The sequence below is a fragment of the Notolepis coatsorum genome (genome assembly GCF_963971535.1).
Source record: "Notolepis coatsorum genome assembly, chromosome: 2".
NCBI classification, from domain to species: domain Eukaryota; kingdom Metazoa; phylum Chordata; class Actinopteri; order Aulopiformes; family Paralepididae; genus Notolepis; species Notolepis coatsorum.
In genome coordinates this window covers 178,363,248-178,390,415 of record NC_140166.1, presented here as the reverse complement: position 1 = coordinate 178,390,415, position 27,168 = coordinate 178,363,248, and the positions used below count along the sequence as shown (strand labels likewise).

At 43.9% G+C, this 27,168-nt stretch overlaps 1 protein-coding gene across 2 annotated transcripts in view; it reads right to left on the bottom strand.

Moving 5' to 3' along the window:
• The window catches only part of cc2d2a (coiled-coil and C2 domain containing 2A), a 71,805-nt gene that overhangs the window by 8,382 nt on the left and 36,255 nt on the right, over nucleotides 1–27,168 (bottom strand). For both annotated transcript variants that reach the window (XM_084307563.1, XM_084307564.1), the window contains 15 exons: nucleotides 26,350–26,553; nucleotides 25,472–25,564; nucleotides 25,284–25,375; nucleotides 20,651–20,818; nucleotides 19,596–19,668; nucleotides 19,166–19,275; nucleotides 18,654–18,750; nucleotides 17,076–17,174; nucleotides 15,468–15,644; nucleotides 14,287–14,490; nucleotides 6,822–6,911; nucleotides 6,493–6,606; nucleotides 6,190–6,324; nucleotides 5,934–6,056; nucleotides 5,789–5,847 (listed from right to left, as the gene is read on the bottom strand). In XM_084307563.1, coding sequence (XP_084163689.1) covers nucleotides 5,789–5,847; nucleotides 5,934–6,056; nucleotides 6,190–6,324; nucleotides 6,493–6,606; nucleotides 6,822–6,911; nucleotides 14,287–14,490; nucleotides 15,468–15,644; nucleotides 17,076–17,174; nucleotides 18,654–18,750; nucleotides 19,166–19,275; nucleotides 19,596–19,668; nucleotides 20,651–20,818; nucleotides 25,284–25,375; nucleotides 25,472–25,564; nucleotides 26,350–26,553 — 1,838 coding nt within the window. The remainder of the gene's footprint in view (nucleotides 1–5,788; nucleotides 5,848–5,933; nucleotides 6,057–6,189; nucleotides 6,325–6,492; nucleotides 6,607–6,821; nucleotides 6,912–14,286; nucleotides 14,491–15,467; nucleotides 15,645–17,075; nucleotides 17,175–18,653; nucleotides 18,751–19,165; nucleotides 19,276–19,595; nucleotides 19,669–20,650; nucleotides 20,819–25,283; nucleotides 25,376–25,471; nucleotides 25,565–26,349; nucleotides 26,554–27,168) is intronic.

Sequence of the window (27,168 nt, the reverse complement as noted above, 5' to 3'; positions counted from 1 at the left end):
ATTATATTGAATGTCATTGATCTACTGGTTGACCACGGCCGACTGGTTGGGCACCACTGGTCTAATAGAAATAAATGCATTCGAACAAGAAACCAATGTATAGACATAGCAATGGCAAACAAAATTGCCAGGCCTAATGCGAGCCAGGGAAGTGTTGTGCTTTGTAACGTGGCTTAATGTTTTCATCCAATGAGCTGTGAGGCTCCACATGCTTGTTTTGGTTGAGGTCTGAACTCGCAAATTGCCCATAAATATCGTTTTTGTGGGTATTGTCCAGTTGTTGCTGTGTGTTTTTATCTGCCCAAAATTCAAGCAAGCATGAAGCATTACAGTAACGACGCTGTGTGTGTCAGCAAGTTGATACAGAAGCCTCCCGTGTTTTGGTACAAGCTTGTACACCAAGCCCCCGCTCCCACTGGCGCGCACCAGGAACCACCTATTTCAGCGGTCCAGGTTCAGCGCCCCCGGGGACAAATCAGCGGGGGACGGGGACAGGGGGGGAGCGTTCTCACTCAGACGGACACACCCTTTTCTGGTGCGACCCGGCGCTGATTCGACCCCGAATGGTGAGTGAGAAAGGGCCCTAAGTCACAGAAGATTTTAGTAGATTTGTTCTGGGTTTAGGTGCCATTAGATGGCCTGACGTAGCTTGTCTGGTCATATGGTCATGTTCTTCTCTTATGTAAACTATATGATCATACTTTTTTTTTTTTTTTTTTTTTTACTTGAACATTTCTGAGAAAAGTAATGAGACAGGATTGCAGACGTTTCTCAACCGGAAGCCATGATACATTTCTGTGCATAACTCCAATGTTAGTGCGCTTTGGACAGTGGAGAGCTAGTCTGGCAGCCTTATTTTGAGCTATTTGTAGTTTCTGTATATGTGTTTTTGCTGCTGATGACCATATGACGGGACAGTACTCAAGATGTGACAAAACCAGAGCCTGGATGACTTCTTTCAAAGTGGTTGGTGTTAAATACTTTGTGCATTTTCTTGTCTCTTGCTCCTTCCTATTTTTGTTATGATACTGTCAATTTGCTTTGTCCACATTAAACCAGAATCAAGAACCATGCCAAGCAACTTAGCCTCTTTTACCTGTTCCACTGGCCGACCAGCCAGAGTCAGGCTTAATTGTGGATCGCTGCTTAATATGTGCCTGGATCCGAACACCATTGCTTTTGTTTTTGCAATGTTGAGTACCAGTTTGTTATTGTTGACCCAGTCTGTTATGGCTTTTTTTTAATTTTTTTATTCTTTCCCGCTCCTGCTCGCCGGACCTTGAACATTTGTCCATCCTTTGTCACCCGTTCTATCTCCCCCGGGAATTCACAGCCATCATAACAACTGCAGTTTACATTCCACCGCAAGCCGACACCGCCAGAGCTCTGGCCGACCTACAGGACTATTTGAATCAACACCAAAACAAACATCCGGACGCGGCTATGATCGTAGCCGGTGACTTCCAACAAGGCTAACTTGAAAAAAGTGATGCCAAACTTTTTCCAACACATCAAATGCACAACTAGGGGGGGGGGGCACATTGGATCACTGCTACACCCCTTTCAAACAGGGCTATAAGGCAGTACCAGCGCCTCCGCTAGGTAAATCAGATCACAACGCCATATTTCTTTTACCAAGCTATAAACAACGAGCCTGTTGTGTCGCGAGAGGTGAAGCAGTGGTCCGAGAGCTCAGAGGCCACGCTACCGGACGCACTGGGGGGCGTAGACTGGGGGATGATACAGTCGAGCTCCAGTGACGTCAGTGAATACGCTGATGTTGTTGTTAGCTTTGTAGCAACATTAGCTGACGGTATTGTCCCCACAAAGAAGGTGCAGGTTTTCCCAAACCAGAAACCGTGGGTGGACAATTCCATCCGAGTGGCCCTGAATGCTCGTACCGCTGCTTACAACTCGGGCCGAGCATCGGGAAGTATGGAAGAGTCTAAGGTAGCAGCCTATATGCTACGCAAGGAGGTGCAGGCTGCTAAATGGCAATATGCGAACAAGATGGAGACACAGATGGCACAGAACGACACACGAGAGGCTTATGGCGGGGAGTACAAACAATAACTGATTATAAAGTCAGTCCCCCCTCAAAACGATAAATGATTATAAAATCAGTCCCCCCTCAAAACGATAAATGATTATAAAGTCAGTCCCCCCTCAATAGTGAGTGCCGACGCCTCTCTTGCGGATGAAATAAACTCCTTTTACGCCAGGTTTGGAGCGAGCAGTGGCGATGTTAGCTCACCGGCTAATGACGTCACTGACGCGCCGGCTGCCGCGGGAAGGGGGGGCTCATCCACGGGGGGGGGGGGCACTCTCATTGACGGAACACAGCGTGAGATTGATGTTTAAGGGTATAAATACTCGGAAAGCGGCTGGCCCAGATGGGATAACAGGATGAATACTTAAGTCCTGTGCAAACCAGCTGGCCCCAGTATTTACATCCATATTCAATATATCTCTGGCTGAGTCCGTGGTCCCTGCCTGCTTCAAGATGTCAACCATAATCCCTGTGCCAAAACACTCCTCTCCAACAAGCCTGAATGACTACAGACCGGTGGCACTCACCTCTGTGGTCATGAAATGCTTTGAGAGGCTGGACAAGGGCTATCATGGACAGGGTGAGCAGTTTCAAGTACCTGGGAGTCCACATCACAGAGGACCTGACATGGTCTACACATATAGATTCTGTGGTGAAAAAGGCAAAACAGCGCCTCTATCACCTGAGACAACTAAGGAAGTTCAGAGTATCGGGGAAGATACTCCACTCCTTCTACTCCGGGGCTGTAGAGAGCATTCTGACTGGAAACATCACTGCCTGGTTTGGAAACAGCACGGCACAGGACAGGAAGGCACTCCAGAGAGTGGTGCACTCAGCTGAGCATACTACGGGTATTGCACTACCACCCCTGCAGGACTTATATAACAGGAGGTGCAAATCCAGAGCCTGCAGAATTATGAAAGACCCTCACCACCCCAACAACAGCCTGTTTAAGCTGCTGTGATCAGGCAAGCCCACTCCGTCGCTCACGTCAAAACCGCCCACTCCGCTCCCCGCGCCGCTCTCACGCCGCGCCGCTCACATGCTCTGTCCCCCAGGCCATCAGAACACTGAACACTGAACTCTCCACTGACAAATACACATGAGCACACACAGACACACACACACCACTCATGCGGCAACCGCAAAAAAAATCACTTCAAACAAAATGTCACTTTAAAAATAGAATATTTTAGGCGGTCAGGTGGCGTAGCGGAGATTGCGCTCGTCACCAATGCAAGAGGCTGCGGTCTCGACTCCCGGAGTCAGCATTGCCTTGGCTTGGGCTGATCGCTATACTAACTCGTTTGGCTGGGTTAGGGGGAGGGAAGCCGTGGGTGGGAAACTGGCGTTGTGGACAGCGACACCTACAGGTCAGGTCTGGGCGCTTGCTCAGCGGAGGCAGGACTTGAGGAAAGCAGCGTGACCTCCCACGCGTTACACTTCACCAATGAGAGCCCTCGCTGCCAGGTGAGAAGAGAGCCACTGGCTGTCGCTGCACGTGTCGGAGGAAGCGTGCGGATACTTCAGGGTTCCCTTGTACCGACCAGTAGGAGAACATGCGCACAACAACGAGGTAGGGGAGGGGGGGGAATTGGCACAACGACTAAATTGGGATGGGGAGAAAACAGAGAAAAATCGGAGAAAGAGATACAAAAAAAATGTATTGAATCTTTAGAAACACTTTAAAAGAAGGAGGTACTGTATAGTTTAGATACAGTAAGAGTTAACATTGTAAATTGTATATTGCATAGTAGTGTATATAAGAACCAGTTTCTCAGGAACCTAGCATGTCTTTTTTTTTACCATGCATATCTTGTGTCTTATATATTTTATTTTTTCTATGCCTATTTTATTATTGTATTTTGCACAATCAATGCGGGCAAGACCACCCGCATGTCACTGTATGCCCTGGTATGTATGTGACAAATAAACCTCTTGATTCTTCTTGATTCTTTAAGCTCTATTTTAAGTATATTGTTTAACTCACTACATGTTGATGCTGTACTGTACATTGTCAAATCATCAGCAATCAGCATACATGATTACACTAGATTTATTTAATACATAAGGGAGGTCGTTTGTGAATATTGAGTATAGCAAAGGCCCAAGCAAACTTCCTGTGGGACCCCACACTGCAACACCTTACTTTCAGAAAAGCTCCTATTGAAAAAGACTCGCTGGCTTCTCCTAGTCAGGTAGGTCTCCATCCAACACATAGCAACAGAGCCAAAGCCATAGCATTTGAGTTTGTTCAACAGCAGACTATGATCGATCACATCGAAAGCTGCGCTAAAGTCTAACATCACTGCTCCAACAAGCCTCCTATCATCCATGCTCTTAAACCAGTCGTCGGTCATTTGGGCAAGTGCTGTGCTTGTAGAGTGACCATCTCTATATGCATGTTGGTAGTTCGTTATCAGACTGTTACTTGAAAAGTAGTTTTGAATTTGTGTGTATAAAATCGTTTCTATTATTTTACTTAACACTGGGAGGAGACTTATGGGTCGACTGTTGGAACCAGCAAAGGTTTTTCTTTTGTCCTTAGGTAATGGGATAACCTTGGCTTCCTTCCAGATCTTGGGGCACACACCTTGCTCTAAACATTTATTGGAGATGTGACTTAATGGCTTAGATATGTATTCACCATCCAAGTTATCAATACCAGGAGATTTATCATCAGACAGGTGTAAAAGCATATTTTCAACATTTTCCTCAGCTCATCTCCAATCATATTTGTATACACACATTTCTATTTATTGATAATCTGTTTATTTATACCAGTGTAGACTAAGACTTAGTGTGGAGTTTTGTATATTTGTACAGTGTAGACTTAGGTTAGCTACAGTATATATATATATTTATGCCTGGGGTTGATTTAGGATAGAGTCCATATTATACCAGGGTGGGCTGTACATTACGCACATAGTGATATATCCCCGACGTTCCTGGCCAAATTCCTGAATCAGGTCTCTGACATCAAGGCCACCTAATCATCCCTTCCCCTTAATTGGCTGATATCAATCCCTGTCTCCTGAGCCGTTCAGCCATTGTGTAGTGTGATGTGTGCCCGGGTGCCAGTGTATGGCAGCCATTGAACCTGCATAGCCCAAGGTTGGGTGCTACCAGTGGTGGTGAAGGAGGCAATTTCCACCCTACATTGTGGGGAGCGCTTTGAGTGTCTAGAAAAGCGCTATATAAATCTAATGAATTATTATTATTATTATTATTATTATTATTATTATTATTATTATTATTATTATTATTATTATTATTATTATTATTATTATTATTATTATTATTATTATAATATAGTATAGAGTATACATATTATTGGCTTACACTTCAAACCCCCAGAGTTTACACTGAACTTGGGAAATAGCTTCTGTGACCCTGACACATGGAACATCTTGCAATGTACATTCAAACTCAATACATTAGTATCCTTTGGATAGTTTAAATCTTTAATGACCAACCATTTCACCCCAGTCTGCAGCTGAGATTTGAACTCTCAATGATTTAAGACAAAAAAAAAATTTCTCACCTGTTCAGAGATCCAGTGCAGATCAGACCTTTATCTTTATTATTTCTTACTATATTTGTATCTGTATCTTATTATTCTGTCTGTACCTCTCCTCTCCTGTTGCTGACACCCGAATTTCCCCACAGGGATGAATAAAGGTCCAATCTCATCTTATAGAAACTGCACAACAAGGTGCTTGAGGGAGGAGTACTTGCCTGTCCTGAAGGTCTGTAGCAGATGCTTTGTCTGCACGCCGATAAACCAGCGCATCTGGCTAAAACATGTAAGGAGACAGGGGAGAAGATTTAGATAACAAATAAGCATATATAAGACAATCTTTATGTTAAAACTTGCTCTCACCTGTACACTGGACAGCCCAGGGTGGGAGTAGGAGCGAGAGAAGAAGGGCTTCCACAGGTTGGCTTTGCCGGTGTCAAAACTCATCCTCATTGGAGACGTGTACTCTTGAATGTTGAACCACACCTAAAAGGTCAAAGGTCACAGTACAATACAACATTCCACTATAAAATAAATACTGTATATTATTGAATAAGCATCCCGTAAAATGTGTCCTTTTTTCTTTCACATAGAGGTATCAGCACCTATATTGACTCACGTTGTCAGCAGTAACCAGGCAGCCCACCGTCTGTAGGGGGCAGAAGGTGTTATACTGCCCGTAGAACTGAGCGGTACTGGGGTTCCAGATGAGGTAGCGGCTCTGCTCGGAGGTCAGGACGTAGGCTGTGGGCCCCTAGGAGATAGGAAAGGAAACCGGGAGGACTTACTAGTGCTGCTGCAGCTAAACGCAACTGAGGTTCAAAAGAGAAGTGAGGTGAAATGCCGTCAGTAGTTTATCACAAAGTAGGAAACAAATAAGAAACTGAAACTCCAAAACTCTCAATCTTCTTTTGTTACCTACCTCAGGAATGGCAGTGCCAATTATAAGCCACGCCTTCTTGCCCATAGACAGGAAGTAGTTGCACAACAGTACAGCATGTTCTTCCTCGTCACCAGCAAGGAGGGTGAGGAATTGCTACAAACAAGAAGAGTTAGATATCACCTGAGCTTGGAATTAAAAGTCTCAATCTATGTTCAGAGTAGTTTAACGTGTTCACATCTTCTCGGCCACACAGACCTGTTTGTAGAGCTACGGATTACAAATCTTGGACCAAAATAGAACCTTATAATTCCAAAGTCACAATTTCCCCCTACAAAAATCCCAATGTCTCTGAGAGTAGGTTCACTCACGTCACAGGTGCTCCACAGGTCACAGACACCAGAGAAGGAAACGCTCTCCGGCAGGAAGGGGATGAGAGAGACAAACCTGGCAACCAGTTGCTGTGTGCAAACATAGAAGGGTGAATGAGACTGGGATGAGTCATACTTAACACATTATTTTAATCCTATAGAATGTCTGTTCCCACCACAACTATAAAACACAGCTAGAAGTTGACCTACTATATGCTTGAGAAACTACGTGAACTATGTATCTATCTTCATATTCATAGTGATTGTTGGTATATCAACAGGAAAAAGGGACAGATGGGCTTTAAAAGACATTAATGACACAGAGGTCATGTCACAGGGACGACCTCAGAACAAAGATACTATAGGGATGGCAACATATATCTGTATCGGCCAATGTTCGTGATTTTTCAACAAGATAAAATATTCCTTTATTGTTCCCCTTGGTCAAATTTGGGCATCATAGCAGCATGGGGGAGAGGGGGGGTATGGGCAGGGTAATAGTAGAAAGACATAAATATAGGCAATACAATTTTATCTGAATATAAAAATACGAAAAAGTAAATAGTGTAAACAAAGCTGCAGATGAGGGTCTGTATGCCCTATTGGTTATATTATACGTTACAATAAATACAGGCAATAAAGAATTTGAATCTGAATATATACTATGAGTAAAGTAAAGTAAACAGTATACACAGGGTGCAGTGAACACAAGGTACCCTAACTCAGGGGTTCCCAAACTTTTCAGGCCGGGACCCAGAAAATAAGGCGTCAGAGAGCCGCGGCCCAATGCACATCGTCAGGCTTTTTTTTTTTTTTTTTTGCCATGCGACCGATTTTTTAAGCCAAATATCACTTCAATCCTATTAAGTTAGTTCAAGTTAGTTATTCATTTATATGTGCTATTTATGAGAGGGCTAACTTGTTGCAAAATAATAATGATAATAATAATAGCCTCATTAAAATACTATTGTTGCTTCGGTTGTTTTCAGCGTTTTATGTGCATAATCTGTTATTTAGTTTGAAATGTTCGTTGAAATAAGTAGATTTTTCGTTTTTGTTTATTTATTAAGTTAATATAAAACCATATAGTCACATTTTAGAATACAATAGAATCGAATTTTAGAATACAACTAGAAACACTGTCCTGGCCTGCTTCTAAGTTCAGTGACCTGACAAAAAAATAATAATTTGGAAATCATCTCGCGGCCCTCCCGTGGCTGCTCGCGGCCCACCTTTGGGTCGCGACCCCGACTTTGGGAACCACTGCCCTAACTGGCATGATATACGTCATACGTTGTAGTACAAAGTCTCCCTGCTCACTCACCAGTGCCTCCACGGAACCCCCCCCCCCCCCCCTCTACCTTAACACATTGATTGATTGATTGATTGATTGATTGAAAAGTTTATTAACAGATTGCAGAATGGGTACAGTACAGTACAGCTCAATACATACAATTGTTAAGGGGATGCAGACCAGAGAAAGACTTTCGTCTTGTTTACATCAGGGTCCCCCATTTTCAATTCATCATAACATATATGACATACAGATAGACAGTACTGCTACATCTATACATTTATGACATATCAGATTTGCAAATACAGTACTGTTTGTGATACAAAAGTGTCCAGAAAAAGAGTGTATATACATTTGGCGTAGAAACTGTACATTGGAGGAGGTTGGGTGGGTGGGGTGGGGTTGGGTGGGTGGGTGAGGGCTGTACATTGGAGGTGGGGGGGGGGGGGGGGGGGGGTTGGGGGGGGGGGGGTTGGGTAGGGGACACACACACATTTTACACTGTACATTGGAATACTGACAAAGCCTTACTTGGTCATTTACTGTACAACTAGGTTAGGACATTTGTAGGGGCCAGTTTCGAATTGCAGTCTCACGTAGGTGTTTTTTGAGAGTGTTTTTGAAAGTGGGTAGTGATTCACATTCCTTTACAGCTTTAGGTAGGGCGTTCCACATTGATGTGGCATAATTGCGAAACGTGTTTAGTCCCTTGTTTGAGCCGAATCTGGGTTTTACATGATTTGTGGAGCTCCCTCTGGTGTTGTGATCGTGGTATTCACTGACCTTTGAGAAGTATTTTGACATGTACATGGGTACCTTGGTCGCGTAGTGTATCTTGTAGACCAGGCCCATTGCAAGTTGCTGTACTCTTTCCGTCTACTCTAAGCCATCCTAGGTTGTCAAAGTGGGCAGGGGTGAGGTGGGTTCTAGGAGTCAGGTCAAGCAGTAGTCTGACCAGCTTGTTTTGAGATGTTTGTAATTTGTTTTTTAGTGCCTTTGAGGTGCTTTGGTACCATGAGGTGCAAGCATAGTCGTAGTACCCTTGAATGAGTGCTCCTGCTAGAGTCTTCAGGGTATTCTTGTTTACCAGAGAGGAGATCCGGTACAAGAATCGCGTTCGTTGGTTGACTTTTTTTATTACATTGGATGCCATTTTGTCACAGGAAAGATTAGCCTCTAGGATGGAACCCAGGTAGGTAATTTCATCTTTCCTTGTGATAATATTGTCACCCACTGTAACCGAGAAGCCGTCGGTCTTGCTGAGTTTGTTATTTGAACCGAAGAGAATGGACTCTGTTTTGCCCATGTGTAATGATAGTTTGTTGTCGGCGAGCCATATGCAGATTTTGCCTAGTTCCGAGCTGAGGGCTTTTTCAACCTGTAACTTGTTCTTGTCAGACTGTCAGACTGTCATTGACTGCCAGTCAGCAGGGGGCACTGTGGGCCGTCAGTGCCAGTGGTATGTTCAATGAGAAGAATGCCGTGTTTGCAGTGCTAAAAACTATATTAAATATTATAGCTATGGATCTAATAACGTTGTCGATTGTCAGTGAGTTTCTTCCAGTCAACATGCAAAAAACAGAATTTATTCATCCGTACATTTCCGTTTTATACCGTGGTGAATATGAGTATAGTTTGAGTGATTCTGAGTAATCCCAGGAAAAGACGCGAAAACAGAGTTTTATTGGAATTCACTAGGGGTGTAAAGGTACACGTATACGTACCGAACCGAACAAGTTTCAGTGTGTACCGTACCGTACCGAACGGCTGTGTAGTGTACCGAACGAATACAACGGTATGTTAACCACTAATGACCGCCCACCGGGGGCAGTTCTTTTCACAATCTAATATAATTATTAATATTTTTTTTGATTATTCATTTCAATATAGAATATTCGTTGACAGCCCTACAAGTACAATTAGTTACTGCACACTACATCACCCCTGAGTGGAACATGGAAAGCCAAACGTTCCCCCACTGTACCGAAAACCGTACCGAACCTTGACTTCAAAACCGAGGTACGTACCGTACCGTGGTTTTTGTGTACCGTTACACCCCTAGAATTCACTAAACACGTTGCCATTCCTCGCTTGGATCAACAATCAATCTGAAATCAACGCTAGAGTATCGGTATTATCTTTCATCATGCACGCATGAAAGGTGGTTTGGAGCGGGGCGCCCATCCGTGCCGTGATGTGACCAACGGGACACAGCACACACACATACCACACAGACACGCTTCGATTGCGGGGAAAAAAAATCGGATCAACGCAAGATTGGTAATATATAGTCCTTACCTCGTCTCTGATGTACTGCAAAAAGAATAATCAAATTATCTGATCGCCATTCCAGATATCCACAGCGATCCTGTCTCCAACGTTATCCGGCATTGCACATGAACGGGCGGGCGGGGTCAGTTGTCCATGCCATCCCTATAAGCGCTTGTTTTGCCGGAGTGTTTAGAACCCGCCCCCACGCCGCAGCTCGGCCGAGAAAACAAACCACAGTTTCAAATGGAGTGCAATAGCGGCCGCAAGGCGTTAGGCGGCGGTATTGGCCATCTGCAATCTCAGACACATTCAGAACAGCATGCACAAGGTGCCTCGATGGATTATGAATGGCATGGTTTTTTGGCACTCAACGGTCGGGCCACAGAAACGTAGATCTATGTGAACGGCAGTCAAGTGTCAAAGAACTCATCACCCCTCACTCCTCCTCACGACATCTCCGCTCCGGCCAGGCAAACCTCCTCCAGCGCCAAGGACCAAACTCCGCACCATGGGAGATCAGGTTTTCTGCTCATCCGCTCCCAGTCTGTGGAATGCTCTCCCTGACCACCTGAGAGCACCACAGACTGTGGATGCTTTTCAAAAGGGCCTCAAAACTCATCTTTTAATAGAGCCTTTTGTTGATTTTTATCTAGTTTTAGCTCCACACATTTGATGTCCTTTTTTTTTGTATTATCTTTTTCCGTTTTTCTCCCATCCCAATGTTAGTCGTTATGCCAATTCCCAATCCCCTTCCTGGTCATTGCGCACTCTACCCCCTACCGTCGGTCTGGGAGGGCGGAGACTATGCTTCCTCCGACACATGTGTAGCCAGCCCACCACTTCTTTTCACCTGGCAGCGCGGACTCTCACTGGGGAAGTGTAACGTATGGAAGGATCATACTACCTCCCCCAGATCCTTCCCTCGCTGTGCAGGCGCCCCGACCGAACTGTAGGAGCCGCTGTTTACAACGACCCGGACCCACCCCACCGGCTTTCCCACCCGCTGACACTGCCAATTGTGTCAGTATGGACGGCCGACCAAGCCGGAGGTACCGCAGCTGGATTCGATCCCACTGTCTCTGCGGTGGTAGACAGACGCTTAGTCCGCTGCGCTACCTGGCCGCCCATTTGATGTCCTTTTACCTTTTAGCCCTTCTTATTTTATGCTTTTTTACTCTTTTACTAGTTTTAGTGTTCTTTTGACTCCTTACTAGTTTTAGTCTTGCTTATTTTATATTCTTTGTTTTACTCTCTTGCTATCTTTTGTTCTTTTACAATGTAGCGCTTTGAGATTTGTTCCACAATTATAAAGCGCTCTACAAATCAAATATATTATTATTATTATTAGTGCATACAGGTTTACATGGACATGGGTCCGCTGGGGGAAGTAAGGCCTTGGTTAGTGCAGTAGTTAGTGGTCTCAGGGGCAGTAAGGTTAGTAGTGCAGTAGTTAGTGGTCTCAGAGGCAGTAAGGTTAGTAGTGCAGTAGTTAGTGGTCTCAGGGGCAGTAAGGTTAGTAATGCAGTAGTTAGTGGTCTCAGGGGCAGTAAGGTTAGTAGTGCAGTAGTTAGTGGTCTCAGAGGCAGTATGGTTAGTAGTGCAGTAGTTAGTGGTCTCAGAGGCAGTAAGGTTAGTAGTGCAGTAGTTAGTGGTCTCAGAGGCAGTAAGGTTAGTAGTGCAGTAGTTAGTGGTCTCAGGGGCAGTAAGGTTAGTAGTGCAGTAGTTAGTGGTCTCAGAGGCAGTAAGGTTAGTAGTGCAGTAGTTAGTGGTCTCAGGGGCAGTAAGGTTAGTAGTGCAGTAGTTAGTGGTCTCAGAGGCAGTAAGGTTAGTAGTGCAGTAGTTAGTGGTCTCAGGGGCAGTAAGGTTAGTAGTGCAGTAGTTAGTGGTCTCAGAGGCAGTAAGGTTAGTAGTGCAGTAGTTAGTGGTCTCAGGGGCAGTAAGGTTAGTAGTGCAGTAGTTAGTGGTCTCAGGGTCAGTAAGGTTAGTAGTGCAGTAGTTAGTGGTCTCAGAGGCAGTAAGGTTAGTAGTGCAGTAGTTAGTGGTCTCAGGGTCAGTAAGGTTAGTAGTGCAGTAGTTAGTGGTCTCAGAGGCAGTAAGGTTAGTAGTGCAGTAGTTAGTGGTCTCAGAGGCAGTAAGGTTAGTAGTGCAGTAGTTAGTGGTCTCAGAGGCAGTAGGTTAGTAGTGCAGTAGTTAGTGGTCTCAGAGGCAGTAGGTTAGTAGTGCAGTAGTTAGTGGTCTCAGGGCAGTAAGGTTAGTAGTGCAGTAGTTAGTGGTCTCAGGGCAGTAAGGTTAGTAATGCAGTAGTTAGTGGTCTCAGAGGCAGTAAGGTTAGTAGTGCAGTAGTTAGTGGTCTCAGAGGCAGTAAGGTTAGTAGTGCAGTAGTTAGTGGTCTCAGAGGCAGTAAGGTTAGTAGTGCAGTAGTTAGTGGTCTCAGAGGCAGTAAGGTTAGTAGTGCAGTAGTTAGTGGTCTCAGGGGCAGTAAGGTTAGTAGTGCAGTAGTTAGTGGTCTCAGGGGCAGTAAGGTTAGTAGTGCAGTAGTTAGTGGTCTCAGGGGCAGTAAGGTTAGTAGTGCAGTAGTTAGTGGTCTCAGAGGCAGTAAGGTTAGTAGTGCAGTAGTTAGTGGTCTCAGGGGCAGTAAGGTTAGTAATGCAGTAGTTAGTGGTCTCAGAGGCAGTAAGGTTAGTAGTGCAGTAGTTAGTGGTCTCAGAGGCAGTAAGGTTAGTAGTGCAGTAGTTAGTGGTCTCAGAGGCAGTAAGGTTAGTAGTGCAGTAGTTAGTGGTCTCAGGGGCAGTAAGGTTAGTAGTGCAGTAGTTAGTGGTCTCAGGGGCAGTAAGGTTAGTAGTGCAGTAGTTAGTGGTCTCAGGGGCAGTAAGGTTAGTAGTGCAGTAGTTAGTGGTCTCAGAGGCAGTAAGGTTAGTAGTGCAGTAGTTAGTGGTCTCAGGGGCAGTAAGGTTAGTAGTGCAGTAGTTAGTGGTCTCAGAGGCAGTAAGGTTAGTAGTGCAGTAGTTAGTGGTCTCAGAGGCAGTAAGGTTAGTAGTGCAGTAGTTAGTGGTATCGGGCAGTAAGGTTAGTAGTGCAGTAGTTAGTGGTCTCAGAGGCAGTAAGGTTAGTAGTGCAGTAGTTAGTGGTCTCGGGCAGTAAGGTTAGTAGTGCAGTAGTTAGTGGTATCGGGCAGTAAGGTTAGTAGTGCAGTAGTTAGTGGTATCGGGCAGTAAGGTTAGTAGTGCAGTAGTTAGTGGTCTCAGGGGCAGTAAGGTTAGTAGTGCAGTAGTTAGTGGTCTCAGGGGCAGTAAGGTTAGTAGTGCAGTAGTTAGTGGTCTCAGAGGCAGTAAGGTTAGTAGTGCAGTAGTTAGTGGTCTCAGAGGCAGTAAGGTTAGTAGTGCAGTAGTTAGTGGTCTCAGGGGCAGTAAGGTTAGTGGTGCAGTAGTTAGTGGTCTCAGAGGCAGTAAGGTTAGTAGTGCAGTAGTTAGTGGTCTCAGGCAGTAAGGTTAGTAGTGCAGTAGTTAGTGGTCTCAGAGGCAGTAAGGTTAGTAGTGCAGTAGTTAGTGGTCTCAGGCAGTAAGGTTAGTAGTGCAGTAGTTAGTGGTATCGGGCAGTAAGGTTAGTAGTGCAGTAGTTAGTGGTCTCGGGCAGTAAGGTTAGTAGTGCAGTAGTTAGTGGTCTCAGAGGCAGTAAGGTTAGTAGTGCAGTAGTTAGTGGTCTCAGGGGCAGTAAGGTTAGTAGTGCAGTAGTTAGTGGTCTCTGGCAGTAAGGTTAGTAGTGCAGTAGTTAGTGGTCTCGGGCAGTAAGGTTAGTAGTGCAGTAGTTAGTGGTCTCAGGGGCAGTAAGGTTAGTAGTGCAGTAGTTAGTGGTCTCGGGCAGTAAGGTTAGTAGTGCAGTAGTTAGTGGTCTCAGACTGACCGTGGTCTCCACGGGGCTGTTGGGGAAGGCCTCCAGCAGCTCCTGGGGGGGGTTGAGGGGTCGGATGTAGCGTGTGATGAACACAGTCTTCCCATTGATGTCGATGACGGTGGTGAGGCAGGGTCGGTCCGGGTGGCCCTGCGTGGCATCTCGCTCGAACTTCTCAGAAGTCTGGAGCAAGCGTTCATCCTCCTGGGTGTCAAACTGCACCCAGAGGTCACAGGTTATCACAAAGAGGTCAACGGCGGTGACCATTATTCACACGGCGGCCATTGTGCTCTCATGCACGGGTTGGGATTTCTTTTCCACCCTGTTCCCACCTCAGGCCATGTTGTGAATATGGTCAATAATTATGCAACAGAAAATGCCTCTTGTCCACACGACTGGCTTAATATGGGATCAGTAAAAAGGAGAATCTTTTAGGGAGGTGGGAGGGGCAGCTTATGATTTTGGCTACCTTTCAAAACCACTGTTAAACAGAGAACAGAGATACAGATGGATATGGTTATTCCAGTATACAGTTACCTTCACTTCCTTAATCTAGTACATGCAGCGGAGCAGAAGGGGAAAGAAAATTAAAACTTCAACAAAAATAAATGAAAATGTGAGAACAAATCAATGTTTGTAAAACAGAAACAGCCACATTATCAACTACAAATCATTATGAAACAATAGACCCTTCTACCGTGGAGGAAGTGTCACGGCTATTCAGTTACTTTAATTCATTTCACAGTACATTCTAATTCTCCAGTTAAATAACAGGGCCTCGTTGAGCCATTTGTCCTCTATAGAAGTGATTGGCCCTAAAGTTGCATTCGTGACAAGTTGTAAATAGGACGTTTCGACCCGATGGAATCTGTAGTCTCAATGTTTACTGTTTAATCACCATCAATCATACACTGTGACTGGAAAACTAGCTCATTGCCATTCCTAGCGTCAGTAGTAAACAGCCTCAGTGCTCGCTAGGTCATAGCTTAGCTCACATCTTTCTGCCCTGAACGCTTTAACGCAGGAGTCTGAAAATTCCCAGTTTTGACTTATCATGAACACTATGTCTATGACGATCCCAGTCTGACCCTGCGATGGCTAATGGCAAAAACAGACACGTCAAAAAAAAAAAATTATAATAATAATTCTTGAAAGCATAGAAAATTATAAGCCGATGATTGTGCAGGACTAACCTTTTCCCGGACAGTCTCTCCAGGCACCAGTTGGGGCTCGATAGTTATGAAGAGCGTGATGAAGGTGCCCTCGCTCAGACTGCGCACCGCGCCATAGCCGTCGTCGCTCCCCAGGCTGCGCTCCTTACTGTACCCCAGCAGCACGGCTGGCGTGTCCACCTTGAATGTGCCATCAATCTGCCACACGTCCAATCAAGAGAAGCAAATGAGCCGGTGAGCCCGGGGAGTGATGGTCGAGTTCACCTGCACATTAATATTCTGGACGCTTACTAACTCGCATGTTCATAGCCAATGAATCAATATGCCCACAAACATGAATGGTATGTTGCGAGCGTTGTCATGGAAGCGGAACAGACACAGATCACAGTGAACGGGATAAGTTGTTTACATGCCTCAGATTCCCAGCTGTTATAAACAGGATGTGAGTTTATCCCAGCTGTTATAAACAGGATGTGAGTTTATCTCAGCTATTATAAACAAGATATGAGTTTATCTCAGCTATTATAAACAGGATATGAGCTTATCCCAGCTATTATAAACAGGATATGAGTTTATCCAAGCTGTTATAAACAGGATGTGAGTTTATCCCAGCTGTTATAAACAGGATATGAGTTTATCCCAGCTGTTACAAACAAGATGTGAGTTTATCCCAGCTGTTATAAACAGGATATGAGTTTATCCCAGCTGTTACAAACAGGATGTGAGTTTATCCCAGCTGTTATAAACAGGATGTGAGTTTATCCCAGCTGTTATAAACAGGATATGAGTTTATCCCAGCTGTTATAAACAGGATGTGAGTTTATCCCAGCTGTTATAAATGAGATATGAGTTTATCCCAACTATTTTAAATGGGATGTGAGCTTATCCCAGCTGTTATAAACAGGATATGAGTTTATCTAAGATATCATAAACAGGATATGAGCTTATCCCAGCTGTTATAAAGAGGATATGAGTTTATCCCAGCTGTTATAAACAGGATATGAGTTTATCCCAGCTGTTATAAACAGGATATGAGTTTATCCCAGCTGTTACAAACAGGATGTGAGTTTATCCCAGCTGTTATAAACAGGATGTGAGTTTATCCCAGCTGTTATAAACAGGATATGAGTTTATCCCAGCTGTTATAAACAGGATGTGAGTTTATCCCAGCTGTTATAAATGAGATATGAGTTTATCCCAACTATTTTAAATGGGATGTGAGCTTATCCCAGCTGTTATAAACAGGATATGAGTTTATCTAAGATATCATAAACAGGATATGAGCTTATCCCAGCTGTTATAAAGAGGATATGAGTTTATCCCAGCTGTTATAAACAGGATATGAGTTTATCCCAGCTGTTATAAACAGGATATGAGCTTATCCCAGCTGTTATAAACAGGATATGATCTTATCTCAGCTATTATAAACAGGATATGAGATTATCCCAGCTATTATAAACGGGACATTAGCTTTCCCCAGCTACTGTAAAAGGGACATCAGAATTTACATCAATTCATAGATGGAATACTCGCGTTTCCCAAATAATATCCTCTCATGTCATGTAAATGCAGCCCATGGGCCTTTCGGGTAGAACCGACAGAAGTAACGGGCTAGAAAACGTCTCTCACCCTGGACTGGGAATAAATGGTGCTGAAGGGAATCTTGACGGAGCCCAACCAGTGTTTCTCCACGCGAGTGTGTATTGATTTCCCCCGGTCTTTGTCATCCTGAAGACCAAAAGCAACGTTATTAATCTGACATGAAATAAACAGCGATGACCAATGTGATGGCATAAGACAGAGGAATGACCGTTTCACTGTGATCCTGGAGGTCAAAAACCATGCGATTACCAGTATCGACTCAAAACACACCTCTTCAAACAATATCTGAAAAAAATATATAATAAAAAATACTAACACTCTTACTTACTGTCTTTTTAGTTTTTACTATTATGTACCCTACTACTATGCTACTATTCTTATACTACTACTTATCTTGCTAATATGTCTATACTACTATGCACTCAGAGTGTAACACTCAAGCTCGATATTATTTGACGAACAATGTCACTGACCCTTAGCTGCCAGAGATGTACCCCTCCTGGTGACTTGTTGTTCACAATCTCTAAGTCACTTTGGATAAAAGTGTCAGCTAATTCAGGGGTTCCCAAACTTTTCAGGCCGCGACCCCCAAATAACGGTGTCAGAGAGCCGCGGCCCCCACTATTATAGGAGGTAACATTTTTTTTTTTTTAATTATACTTTCTTTTTTCTTTTTTTATAAATGGAAATGTATGGTTGAAACATGCAAACGTTCAAACACACACACACTAATAAGCATTGGAGGCTTTTAACCAGGGCCGGACTGGGGAAATCATTCAGGCCAGGAAATATAGTGCAAAATATAGCCCCAGTCAGGCCACTTTTTAAGCAGGGGGTCTGGGGGTCCCCCACCAGGAAATTTTTTGTTACAAAGACATCATTTCCTGCATTCTGGTGCAGGATTTTTTTCATTTGTACCCTTTAAATGCCAGTGTTTGTGATGGCATGACAAATTATTGTTAAAAAACAGGCTAGCATATGTATGATTAGCAACAACACTGATTTTGATGGATTCAGTTTTTTTGTAATGTCAGATTGAAAAAAATACAATATTTTATTCAACTTCATCCCTGATCATAACACCACATATTCATTTTATAATTCTAACCCTTTAAATGCCAGTGTGTGTGATGGCATATATATTTGCAATATATCAAATGCAAAGTAGATTTTTCTGGGGGGGGTTATTACAGGCTAGCATGTGTCAATGATTAGCAACAACAGTTTTTTGTAAGGGTCCCGCCTCCACCAATCACATGCGGCTCCCTTTGTGTGTGTGAGAGCAAGAGAGAGAGAGAGAGATAGTTCTCCAACTTGTGTGAGTTGCAGTGATCTCCTGGTTGTTCCCCACCTAGGTTATCTAACTATTGCGCTGCTGCAACTAGAAACACTGGCCTGGGCTGCTTCTAAGTTCAGTGGCCTGACTGCATAAAAAAATATATATATATTTTTTGGATATTATTCTTATTATTATTTTTTTTAAATCATCTGGCGACCCCCCCGCGGCGGCTCGCGACCCACCTGGGGGTCGCAACCCCCACTTTGGGAACCCCCGAGCTAAATGACTAAATTGTAAATTGCTGTATGATGCTGTGTTAAACTCACCACTCCCATCTCATACACCATCTCGTCAAATATGTTGATGAAGACCTCATCTTTGGCAGATTGCAGGCTAGCAGTGCTGTAGTCACCATTAGGGGCACTGTGGCGAGGAAGAAATACATTAGTTAGTGGGAGAGAAACCATTTCTTTATAATTAAAGCACATGGGTGACTCTGTTTATATGCAAACAGCATCCACTCAGAATACAAGCTTATATCCCAGTTGAAGTCAAAACTCTTCATGTGCTTCTTCAAATATTTCTATATACATGAATATACAGAATATTCCCTGTATTACTATGGAAACAGAACTTACACAGACTGTGAAAACGAACAGTAAATTAAAGAGATCATCCAGGTTATTATAAACGGGACGCTTGGTTTGCATACCCCATGTGCAATATTTTTTTATATGAAATGTATTACCCGGAGTAATTCACAACTATTTAATTTAGTAATGTGCATATATACAAAAAAGAGCTGACCAAAGTCAAGCAAAGATGAACAGTTATTAACCTAAACGGAAGTTCCAGCTCCTCGTTCCAGCAGGGGTTTGGTCCATCTGCTGTTGTAGTTTGGAGAACAGTGCGTTGGAAGGATACCTCCACAAATGGCCTCACCAGCACCTGTACCCCAAACACCCATGTAGAAACACACACACACACACACACACACACACACACACACACACACACACACACACACACACACACACACACACACACACACACACACACACACACACACACACACACACACACACACACACACACACACACACACACACACACACACACACACACACACACACACACACACACACACACACACACACACACACACACACACACACACACACACACACACATAGATAGATCATCACATTCCAAAGTGAAGGTTTAGCTACCAGGCTGTAATGGTCTCTGGTTCATTTTTAGTATTATACCTGGTGCAAATCACTGTCCTGTGACGGCTGGCCTGCTGCAAACTCAGTGAAAGGACGGGCCGACTTTGGTTTTCTGGAATACAAAACACGTTAAAACAAAGAATGTCTTAATTTTTTTATTGTATTTTTCCAGTGTACTTGTATGAATCAATGTGAAATCCTAACATATTACACACAGTGCTTTATTTTGCTAATACACTCTCAACCTCTTAAGGCCACCGGAGCCTCCAACAGGTGCAGTTGATCCGTCGTCTGTCGCAGGCTCTAACGGACTCATTTATCAAGACTAAACACTGTGCCTTTCAACACAGCTCGTCAGAATGCATTTCGTTTTGTCAGCTTGTGTCACTAGTGAAGGGATACGCCACCAATTTTAAGAAGCCCGTCTGATCACAAACCCACCGTGGAAACACCAAAGTGATTTCGGACAGACGGAATTTAACTCCCAGTTTGAGTACAGGGTCAAACGCCACCTGCTGGTCTGATTTTATACTGCCATCATTCAAAGCATACACACCTCATCAATCACAGTCTGGTATGGTTCTGCACAAAAACACTCGATTCACAAACTTCAGCGCATCATCAACAAGGCCTCCAAAATCACTGGACTCCATCTTCACCTCCCGCACAACCACCCATGCCAGAATAATCGCAGCCCCTGCCCTCAGGTAGGCGCTTCAAGTCTATCCTTGCTAAATCCACCCGCTTCAAGGACAGCTTCTTCCCAACAGCCATTCGGACCCTGAACTCCCTTGGCCCCCCTCCCCCCTTACACTAACCAAGCTCCTAACCTGATGGACTAGTCTCTTCCATGTGTTATGTTGTGTTGCGTCGTGTTGTGCTGTATTTATGTATTCATTGCTGGGAGGGGGGGGGGGGGGGGGGGGTAATGTATGTTTCATGTATATCCAGAGCTTCAACCACTCTGTACCGAACACAAATACCACCAACCTGGTTGTGTGGCAATAAAAGTATCTTGTATCTTGTTGTATCTTGTGACAAACGACAAAATTTCATTTTTATTTTCCAGAGTGTGTGTTCGGCGTGGGACCTACGTGCTGTGAGGCCTGCGGACTGGGATGTCGTAGGCCCGGATGATGTTGAGCAGCAGCTTGATGTCTCCGTCGGACAGATTCTGCGCCGTCACCTTCTTCCTCTCCTTCCTCTGGGGCTTCAGGGGCCGCTTGGGCTTGGCCAGTTTGAACAGGTTGCATCCCAGGATTCTGATGGTCGAAACCCATAAAAAAAAAAAAATAAAAAAAATAAAAACAGCAATTCAGTTGCCGATTCACAAAGGTGTTCACAAAATGTAAATGATGTACTTTACACAGTTGCTAAAATGGTTGATAGGCAACTACTTTTCATTGGGAATCCAACAGGGCTGGGGAGGGGGGGGGGGGGTTATCATCACCAATACTACACTAGGACAAATTACAGGGCTACTGCTACATAGTGTATTTGGGATACAAACTACATTGAGATGTAAAAACACAAGAGGGCGGGTCGAGGGATGGGGAGAGAGAGAGAGAAAGTCTAAGAACATACCCTGGCCCTGCACCACTGACATGATCAAAGCAAAGCATAGCAGAAAGATTAAACAGAAGACATTATCAAATACACTTTTCAAAACCTTCAAATGACATAAATACAGTTCAGTGTTATAGTACTCGAGTCCAGGACTTGGGACTGATTTTCAGGACTCGTGACTCGACTTGGACTTGAGCACTGGGGACTTGGACTCGACTCGGACTCGAGATTTAGTGACTCAACTACACTGATACAGTTATAGTATATTTAAAAATTCAAGTAACATGCTAGTATAGGTTGTGTCGTACTGGTGGCACCATGTGATCATTGCCAAATTCCACCCCACCCAAGAGGATATCTCCAACCTCATTCAATTGTTGTGCTGAATATTTAGGGATCTTTAACAACTAGTCCCATTAAGAATCCTGTGAAGCTATGTATCCCCCACCCTGTACCCCCCCCCCCATGCTGCTTTGACACCCGAATTTCCCCAAGGGGATTAATAAAGGATCATCTTATCTCAGATTGTGGGACATTGCACGCTCTACAGACATGTTGATGTACATACTGTATCACAAATCCCATGCAACAAGAAAAGAAAAAAAGGAAAGAAAGGCGTGTGACGTTATATCATCTCCACATGTTATGAGAACATCTTCAAAACACTAGTTCTAGAAATGCCCAGAGGAGATATCGCCTCCGGCCAGGGAATGCAACATTCTGTTCAAGATCAAATAGCTCGGAGCAACGCTGGCCACAGCAAACTCAGATTACCGTGGGATCCACTTTACTCTTCAGCAATTTTCGTGACAGTTCATCCTCCATCACATGATTCGAGATCACCCAAAATAATTAAACTTCTCTTTGATGTGAGTGGAACAGGGAATTCATGGACCCGCTGTATCTCATTATCACATCATTATGTGATCGGTTGTGTCGGTCAGTTGTTGAGTGAGTGAGTGTGTGTGTGTGTGTGTGTGTGTGTGTGTGTGTGTGTGTGTGTCGCCAGAGGTGAGGTGAGGTGAGGTGGATAAAATGTTGCACATAGGCTTAACAGCAGGCTAGGGAGTAAAAAGTATTTTATTTGAATAAATGTTCATCATTGTCCATTGAAATACAGTATATTCAGTATGAAGTTAAACCCTTTGAAAGGCTAAGTGTGAGTGAATGAATGAATGAATGACTGACTGTCGACTGACTGACTGACTGACTGACTGAATGAGTGAGTGAGTGAGTGAGTGAGTGAGTGAGTGAGTGAGTGAGTGAGTGAGTGAGTGAGTGAGTGAGTGAGTGAGTGAGTGAGTGACATTGCCGGTCATAGGGCATAACAAAAAATATTGTTTGTTTCCTGTTGGTTGTCAGTTAAGGCCATGGGTAGGTAGGGAATTTATTTTATTCTATTTTTTATTTTATTCTTTCCCACGGCGACTATGGATAGGGAATTTCTTTTTTTAATAAAAATGTTCACAACAACATGGATGCATGTACTCTGCCAGCATGTTTAATATCCATAATACTAAAGGTTTGAAGATTTCTATGAAACTTTATTACATTTTTTTTTTTTTTTTTTATAACTCATAAAATATATTGGGTCGCACCTAAATCGGCAGGGTCGGTCGGCAACCGGAAACAAACCATTATTTTTTTTTAGGCCTAGAGGTGCTTTGCATCTAAAAGCATTCATGCATGAATCGATTTCCATAATTGTCCAATGTAATAAACCCTGCCCCCACTTGGAACTGGTTTCTAACATGCTTCCTATACTTCCTATCACCCTTCCTAAGCTTCCTAACATCCTTCCTATGCTTACTAACATCCTTCCTATGATTCCCATCACCCTTCCTAAGCTTTCTAACATCCTTCCTATGCAACCTAACATGCTTCCTATCACCCTTCCTATGCTTCCTATTACGTCTAGCTCGAAAGTCATGGAAAAAATAGTCTACGAACAGGTCGAAAAGTACCTAGCGGAAAAAAATCTAATCTACGAATTCCAATCTGGCTTCAGAACATCCCACTCCACTGACACATGCCTTCTCTATTTGAATGACCACATCAAACAAGAGGTGGACGCAGGCAAATACTGCGGCATGGTCATGCTGGACCTACAAAAGGCCTTTGACACGGTCAATCACTCCATTCTGATTGACAAGCTAAAAGCAATTGGTTTTGATAGTCTATCAGTGAGCTGGATGCAATCCTACCTTGAGGGGAGGGAACAGATGGTGGAGGTAAACGGTACCCTATCCCCCCCCCCTCACAGTGAGCTGTGGTGTTCCACAAGGAAGCATACTAGGACCGCTACTGTTCCTAATTTATGCAAATGACATGTCGTCAGCTTGTGACTGCAACTTGTTCCTGTTTGCGGACGACTCAGCCCTGCTGGTCTCTGACAAGAACAAGTTACAGGTTGAAAAAACCCTCAGCTCGGAACTAGGCAGAATCTGCATATGGCTCGCTGATAACAAACTATCATTACACATGGGCAAAACAGAGTCCATTCTCTTCGGTTCAAATAACAAACTCAGCAAGACCGACGGCTTCTCAGTTACAGTGGGTGACAATATTGTCACAAGGAAAGATGAAATTACCTACCTGGGTTCCATCCTAGAGGCTAATCTCTCCTGTGACAAAATGGCATCCAATGTAATAAAAAAAGTCAACCAACGAACTCGATTCTTGTACCGGATCTCCTCTCTGGTAAACAAGAACACCCTGAAGACTCTGGCAGGAGCACTCATTCAGGGGTACTACGACTATGCTTGCACCTCATGGTACCAAAGCACCTCAAAGGCGCTAAAAACAAAATTACAAACATCTCAAAACAAACTGGTCAGACTACTGCTTGACCTTACTCCTAGAACCCACCTCACCCCTGCCCACTTTGACAACCTAGGATGGCTTAGAGTAGACGACAGAGTACAACAACTTGCAATGGGCCTGGTCTACAAGATACACTACACGACCAAGGTACCCATGTACATGTCAAAATACTTCCCAAAGGTCAGTGAATACCACGATCACAACACCAGAGGGAGCTCCACAAATCATGTTAAACCCAGATTCGGCTCAAATAAGGGACTAAACACGTTTCGCAATTATGCCACATCAATGTGGAACGCCCTACCCAAAGCTGTAAAGGAATGTGGATCACTACCCACTTTCAAAACCTCTCTCAAGGGACACCTACGGGAGACTGCAATTCAACACTGGCCCCTGTAAATATCCTAACCCAACCCCCTCCAATGTACAGTCATTTACCTAGTATGGTTTTGTCAATAGTTCAATGTACAATTGTGTTTGTTTGTACAGTGTCTCCTCCCCCCCCCCCCCCTCAATGTACAGTGTTACTTGTTTATACAGTGTGCCCCCCGGCCCCCCCCCCCAACCACCTCCAATGTAAATTACCCAGTATGGTTGTCAATATCCCAATGTACCCAACCCCCCCCACCCAACCTCCTCCAATGTACAGTTTCTACGTCAAATGTATATACTCCCTTTTCTTGACTCCTTCTGTATCACAAACAGTACTGTATTTGCACATCTGGTATGTCATAAATGTATAGATGTAGCAGTACTGACTATCTGTATGTCGTGTATGTCATATATGTCTATATGAATTGAAAATGGGGGACCCTGATGGAAACAAGACAAACGTCTTTCTCAGGTCTGCATCCCCTTAACAATTGTATGTATTGAGCCGTACTGTATTGTACCCATTCTGCAATCTGTTAAATAAAGTTTTCATTCATTCATTCATTCTATTACCGTCATGCTAATAACTATAATTGGAGCATGGTCAGTGTGTCTGTCAGTGAGTGTGTTTGTTAGCGTTAGCATGAGAGTGGCCAGTCTTTTTGTGTGTTTATGTCTGTGTGTCCGGTGTGCCGCCTGGTGGAGATTTGCGCTCTACCGAGCGCACCTTTTTAGTATAAAGACATGAAAGGAGCTCAGGGAATGCAGAAGGAATTATAGTATGGAAGGAAGCAGTTGGATCTGCTTGGATTGGATGAGCACTCTGTGTTTGTCGCGCGGGAAACATGACCTCAGCTAATCCTGTTCTTAATCAAGCAAAACCCTAGTCCTAGATTACACACGGTCTGGGAACTGAGATTAACTGTTCATGACAGATAATAATGAGCAGGAATATAATTTATTTACCCAATGCTTGGAACCTCCTCTTCCACCACCAAGTCAGACAGAATGAATTGGTGCTTGCCAACCACGAATCTGTTGACGACGGACTCTCTGATCTGGGATGAAAAAGGGGCGGGACGATGTGGTCACTGTCAGCATCCATATGAGCGTGTTACATGGATTAGATGACGGGACCAGTCCAGTCTACTCACCTTCTGAAGGTATTTGGCCACTAAGGCTCTGTGTGAATCCAGATGGTCCTTAGTGTCAATAATCTCTCCTTCCTTCAGTCTCCTCTCATATTCCTGAAATTATTGTAAATCATAAAAACGACATAGGCCTAATGAATCTCTAGTCTCAGAAGTTTTGTAACGTACCGATATCATTAAGGTTGGTATCACTGGAAATGCGAGTACTAGGGGTGTAAAGGTACACGTATCCGTACCGAACTGAACAAGTTTCAGTGTGTACCGTACCGAACGGCTGTGTAGTGTACCGAACGAATACATCGGTATGTTTTTTTTACAAGTCCATTATTCATTTCAATATAGAATATTCGTTGACAGCCCTACAAGTACAATTAGTTACTGCACACTACATCACCCCTGAGTGGAACATGGAAAGCCAAACTTTCCTCCACTGTACCGAAAACCGTACCGAACCGTGACTTCAAAACCGAGGTACGTACCGTACCGTGGTTTTTGTGTACCGTTACACCCCTAGCGAGTACCAATCCTAATACTTCAACAACAACAACAAAAGTATACTTTTTCATTACTTTTCCTTGTTGAATGAACAAACAAAGTAAATAATTTTTATTTTATACTTTTTTTATACCAATATCCCAATACTGTAATTGGTATCTGATCCCTTGGCTTAGCCCTTTCACTACCACACTACCAAATTGTTAACCCTTTCACTGCGACAATACAGAAGGTTAACCCTTTCACTGCTGCACGGCAAAGGGTTAACCCTTTCACAACCACACTACAGAAGGTTAACCGTCTGTAGTGTGGTAGTGAAAGGTTAACCTTCTGTAGTGTGGTAGTGAAAGGGTTAAGCGGTCTGAGGTATAGAATAAAGACCTTACGTGGAACACCTTGTCTGTGACCTCCCGCTCCACAGCGGGGACACACTTGTAGTTGCGGAACTCTGCGACTTCCTGGTGCCTCAGCCTGAGCAGACGGAACCTTCTGGACCGGTCCAGCTCCTCGTCGGTCACAAAGTTAAACTCCTCCTGCAGCTGCTCTAGACGAAAGTAATCTGGAGCGGTCACCTCTCCGCTACTGGCCACCTGGAGACACCCGGAGGAGAGACACCCAGGAATATCCGTGTCCGAGTTGACAAAGATTTACTTTTGTAGGCGAAAGGGTCTCTCTCTCTCTCTCTCTCTCTCTCTCAACTTGTACACACATGCACAAACACAGCCTTCTCATAAGTACCGTATATGTCATTATCCAGATATCTCTGTACATCATATCTATAATTAATATTATGTATGTCAATGCTCCACTTCACTTAGTCTACTCTAGGGCCGTTGCTGTAACCTAGGTCTCTCCATGTTGCAACATGTCATTCTGTCAGAAAACTATATCCTTAATCAAAGACTCTGTTGTCTTTTGCACATTCTAATACTATAATAAAGAATTTGTAACATATCTATAATTTAAATGGGAAGATACCATAGATAGCATTTTTATCATTTTGACTAGCCCTGGTTCTTTTTTCCCCCACCTATGGTGAAAATAAAGGTGTTTTAATTTTCTGTTTACCAGTACATTTGACGCTGCATGTGAGGTTAACAGGGACATTTAAATTTATGTTTTGTAAACATTCCAATTTTTAAAAGCCAAATTGCTTACACTAAATGACCGGATGTTGACACTGGTGAATTCGGGGGCACCTGATC